The following is a 5,568-nucleotide window of genomic DNA, read 5'->3' as shown; positions in this document are numbered from 1 at the left end:
GTCTCCCTGGAATATTCCTCTTCTAATGGAGATGGCTTTCGTTTTCATGAGTCTCTCTTTTGTTTGGAGCTGTAGCACTGTCTGCCATTTATTCATAGAGTGCCTTATATATTTTATAATAATTGGTGCCACCTTGTTTATGGCTAGTGTTTCGAGGATCCACGCGTGGGGAACACTGTCGAAAGCCTTTCTGTAGTCGGTCCAGGCCATACTGAGGCTTTTCTTCTTTCTGCGGCTGTCTTCAGTTATGGCTTTATTGATCATCAATTGATCTTTACAGCTCTTCTGGAAACAGGTTGTTATTTTCCAGGTGCTTACTCAATTTCTGCGATATTATTGCAGTAAAGGCTTTGTAGATTGTAGGACAGGTTATAGGTCTGTAGTTTTGTGGTTTCTCCGTTTCCGTGGAATTGGGAATTAAGATGGTTTTCCCTTTCGTGAGCCATTCAGGTATTGTCTCTGGTTCTGCTAGTATGTTGTTAAAATTTTAAAGCTAGCTTTTTGTGCATTCCTGTCGGGTATTTTAACCAGAAGTTGGGGATGTTGTCGTGCCCAGGTGCCTTCCAGCTGCTTAGTCTTTGCAGTGCCTGGGTGACCTCTTCAGTTGTTATAGGGGTCCAGAGTTGCTCAGGTGCTAAGTTCGTTGTTTTAATGGACCTTTTCTGGGGTTGTTGCTTCACCGACCATATTTCTTTCTAAAATTCTTCCACTACCTCTGCTGTTGGTGCTGCAGTAATGTCTATTTTATTTTTACCCAGTTCTTGGTAGAATTTTTGGGGGTTGGATTTGAACTGTTTGTTTTGTTCAAAGAAACGTTGGCGTTTCTCATACCGGCGGATCCTTTGTGCTTTGGCAAGGATATCTAGCTTTAGCTTTTCTTTTGCCTCAGGTAAATCTTTTTCTGTAATGTTGTATTTGTCAGTATTTTTGTTTTCTTCTTGTTACTTAGTTGTGTTGATTGTCTACTAATTTCGTTGAGAATCGATAGATCTTTTCTCTTTTTTTAAATTTTGTTTTGGATATTATTTATCCACAAGGTCTGTGTGGGTGGTGGAACTCCTGTTCGAATGGGTTTGAGGGAGTATTATTATTATTATTATTATTATTATTATTATTATTATTACTAGTACTACTATAGGAAAACACAGCTTATTTTGCTGAGTATGATGGATAGTGTCAGCTATCCACAGCCAGCAGACTAAGGTTACACTTGTTAACTGGTCATGCTTCAAAACCCCTTGCGAAAAATTCTTGCAGTTCCAAGCAGTGCTGATTTCTGTGGCTGTTCTACATTCACACTTGCACCAATTTTTTTCAGCCATGTTGGTAGTTAAGTGCTGATACTTCCAAGTGCACCATTCACTGTTGGTATCAGGTCTACTCTCTTAATTCACCAAAACCTTCGCATTTCCCACATCAAATCGTCATAGTTTATTTTTATCTTCTTTCACATTGCTCCTCTTGTCACCGGGACATGCTATGTTGATTATCATACGTGGTCTTTCTTTTTTATTCACAACAACAATGTCCGGTTTCCGAAGATGGGTGATCGCACTGGATCATTGCATCCCACAGGATTTTGCAATTCTCAATTTCGGTAACGCCTTCTGGATTTTTCTCATACCATGTCTTTGCTCTTTGTACGCCATGATTTTCACAGAGCTCCCAATGGATGGTTCTTGCCACAATGTTATGGCATTTTTTGTATTTGCGTTGTGCCAATTTCGGGCATTCGCTAACGATGTGCCATACAGTTTCACCCGTCTTACCACACATTCTGCATTTGTCGCTATCGGTTGTTGTTGTTGTTGTTGTCGTCATCATCATCACCATCATCATCATCATCATCATCATCATCATCATTATTATCGTTTATGGACGCTTTAAGAGGTATCCCGCGTGATCGAGGATGTGGGAGAATTTTGTCTGCTTACGCTGATGATTTCACCGTCATAATTTCGACCCACAGGCATATAGACCTGATTGGAAAAGCAGTACAAGAATATGAAGCGGTGACAGGAACAGAAATTAACACGGAAAAGTCAGTGGGGTTGCAACTAGAGGTAAGTCCATGCCGTCCCATGGCGTCGTAGAGCGCTGGAACGACGGTCTCGTTTAGTTCCTCGGAGTCTGGTTTGGTCAGGACTTCCAGGTGGAGAAGAACTAGGACGAGGTTACGAGCAGGGTTGCAAATCTAACCCAGAAATGGGCCGAGAGGAAGTTCTCCCAGAAAGGTCAGCGGAGGTGGCGAATGCGTACATCACATACGCCATCTATTACCGCTTGACTATCGTACCTTGTTTACTGGATGACGAAGCTGGTGCGCTTACCCTTCCACTTTCTATGGAAGGTTTGCGGCATCTCCAGAATTTCCTTGACGGTAAGCAAGTGTGTTCACATTTTGTAAGAGACACTTTTTCACAGCTCGTCTCTTTGACTGAGCTGTAATCCGGGGTTAGGTATAGACCGAGGAGGGGCGCTTGGCACCAAAAGTGCCATCAAGTGCTCACAGCCCTCCGGCAGGCGGGCAATACGGTCGGTGGTAGTTTCCCCTCTAGCGTTCTATAAAGGGCTAGTTGAGGGAAAGTTCGACGACGTTCTCGGCGAAACTCTGGTGTCGATGAGCTACTTTTATACGGTTTCCAATGACCAATCCAAATGCGTATGCAAGTGCAAAAAGACCACAATCGTATAGACCAACCTGTAAATATTGGAAATCATCAGCAATTTTTTCAGATTAAGATGGTAAACAGATGTGAAGATTATATCCACCAGACATTTCACTGAAATCTCAACCTTTCTCAGAAAACATGAAAACCTAAATTGTTGGAAGTTAGTACAAAGTGTTTTGTCAGGCTTATATTCACAATAAATAATTCATTTCAGTTTTTCTCAATTTTATCTGTCAGATTCAAAAGTAATGGGTTCACACAGAGTTCATTAACATACCAAACATTTCATTCAAATCTCAACCTTTCTCACAAATCATGAAAACCAAAAATGTTGCAAATCAACATCAAATCTTTTGGAAATTTTGAAGTGAAAAATTATTTTCTTATTAGTGAATTTCAAATTTTTTTCAGTTTTACTAATTAGATACAGAATAAATGAGTCCATATATATTTACTAAAACTGTGATCATTATATACTTACAGTTGTGAAGATTATATCCACGGAAACATTTCACTGAAATCTCACCCTTTCTCCAAAAACTTGACGACCGAAAATGTTAGAAATCAGACTTTTGAAGATTTTGAAATAAAAACTTATTCCTTTTTGTGGTTGATATTCATTTTAGTGATGAATGAAGTCCAAAATGCTAGAAATCAGCATAAAATTATACGAAATGTTTAAAATAAAAATTTGTTGTCTTCTCATTATTAATGATTTAAGTGTTCCCAACAATTGTCAGATTCAGAACTACTCTGAATGCCATATTTACCAAGCATTTCACTGCATTGAATTGTTTTTCTAGAAAACATAGAAATGAAAATATAGGGGATGAGCAGCAAATAAAATATTGACATGAAACATTGAACTTTCTCAGACTACAACTATTCTTGTGATTTTTTAATTTCTCTCTCACACAGATTCTGAATTGGTTACCACACACTTTAAATACTATGTTTAACCGAAGTCAAAATATTTCTTGTGGATATAATCGCTAGAAAGTGTTGAAAATCTTCAGCAAATCATTTGACAATTTTGAAATAAAGATTTTGGTAAACTTTTGGTGAATTTTCGTAATTTTCTCCTGGTCACACTTACATGTTGGTTCACACATGTAAGTAGTTCAGTTTTAAATTGAGGGGACTAAGAAGTAATCGTGTTCTGATTCATTCTCGCCACTGCATCATGCCTCGTGACAAATTCATTTACAAAGTGTTTCTGCCTTGGTTGGCAATAGCTGGTTGAGGTCTTCTGCCAAGGTACTTTGTTCAGATCGAAAAGTAATGGGTTTTTATATATCTACTAACAACAGTAGACAATATATTTAGCAAATATTTCACTGAAATATCCAAATTTCTCAGAAAATATGATGACTGAAAATGTCGGATAACAGCATAAAACCTTTCTCTAATTTTGAAATAAAAAGATTATTCTTTTCTCACGCTAATACTCATTTCTCACTCACACTTGTCAGATTCCAACGTAATGGGATAATGTACATTATCTACCAGCTGAGAACATTATATCTACCACACATATTACTAAAATGTTCTCAGAAAACACAAGCGAAAATGTTGGAAATCAGCACGAAGTCTTCTGAAAACTAGTGACTTTCAAAGTTTCCCAATGTTATTTGTCAGATTCAGAAGTAATGGGTTCATATAAATAATAGATGAAGCTTATATCTACCAAACATTACACTGAAATCTCAACTTTCTCACAAATAACACTGAAGATGATGTTTACCAAACATATCACTGCAGCCTTTTCTTTTTTTTTTTTGGAGAAATACATTGGAAAACATCAGCTAATCTTTCCAAAATTTTGAACTGAGCCATTGCACTTTCTCTGACTACTATCCGTCACTTGTGATTTTTAATTTTGCTGACTCACAGTTGTCAGATTCTAAATTGGTTACCATGCGTTTCATATACTCATTATAATTAACTGAATTCAAAACATTTCTCAGAAAATATGTGTACATAATCGCTGAAAAAGTGTTGACAAATTTTAAGAAAGCTTTTCAAAATTTTCACATGTAATTTGCATGACACCACATGTGACCAGTGAAGTTTTAACATGTGGGTATTAAAAACTATTCTAGTTCCAAATCGTTCTCGCCATTGCATCATGCCTCCTTGGAAAACACTCACTCACATTTGGCAATAACTGGTTCATGTCTTCTGATTAGGTCAACGTTCGTTATGTGTCAACATTTTATACATCGTATGCTGTACCTACTTTTTTCAGATTAAGAATGGGTTAATATAGCGGTAGACAATATATTTCACAAATATTTCACTGAATTCTTGAACGTTCTCAGAAAACTGCCTGACACTTTTCTCTAATTTAGAATTAAAAGTCTTATATTAATTTTTTTCTGAATTTTATTTGTGAGATTCAGAAATAAATGCTTCATATAAATTAACAGATAGTGAAGATTATATCTACCAAACTTTAAACTGAAACCTCAACTTTCTCACAAAACACGACCACCGAAAATGTTGAAAATCAGACGAAATTTAGAAATGAAAATTATTGTTTTATGACTTTCAGTTTTTTTCAGATTCAGAAGTAATGTGTTAATATACACTTACTAATAATTTTGATCATTATATTTACAAAATATTTCATTGAAATCCATACTTTTCAAAGAAAACATGAAGACCTAAAACGTTGGAAATCGATTTTAGACACTTTTAGGTAGTTTTCATTTTTGCAAAACCACTATTCATTTTGAATTATAGATGATTAATATAAGCTACATGGGTGTTGAAAACATTATATTTATCAAAGAGTTCATCGAACTCACAAGGGTTTTCAGAAAACACAAACTTACAAAATTTTGCAAATAATCATGAAAAACCGACAAAACTTTAAAATGCTTATTTCGTGATT

At 36.2% G+C, this 5,568-nt stretch overlaps 1 protein-coding gene across 3 annotated transcripts in view; it reads left to right on the top strand.

The window, feature by feature from the left end:
• LOC106868595 (kremen protein 1) overlaps nt 1-3,730 on the top strand; it is a 31,538-nt gene extending 27,808 nt beyond the window's left edge. For 2 of the 3 annotated variants that reach the window (XR_001409314.2, XM_014913928.2), the window contains one exon: nt 3,156-3,730. Coding sequence is in view for 2 of the 3 variants with exons in the window: in XM_014913928.2 (XP_014769414.1) it covers nt 3,156-3,190 (35 nt within the window). In the remaining variant the exon portion in view is untranslated. The remainder of the gene's footprint in view (nt 1-3,155) is intronic. The other variant, XM_014913927.2, reaches the window with a different exon arrangement.
• The last annotated feature ends 1,838 nt before the right edge of the window (nt 3,731-5,568 follow it).

Source organism: Octopus bimaculoides, chromosome 13 (assembly GCF_001194135.2).
Source record: "Octopus bimaculoides isolate UCB-OBI-ISO-001 chromosome 13, ASM119413v2, whole genome shotgun sequence".
Lineage (NCBI taxonomy): Eukaryota > Metazoa > Mollusca > Cephalopoda > Octopoda > Octopodidae > Octopus > Octopus bimaculoides.
The sequence above is the reverse complement of the archived record's forward strand: the minus strand, read 5'-3'. Positions and strand labels throughout refer to the sequence as shown.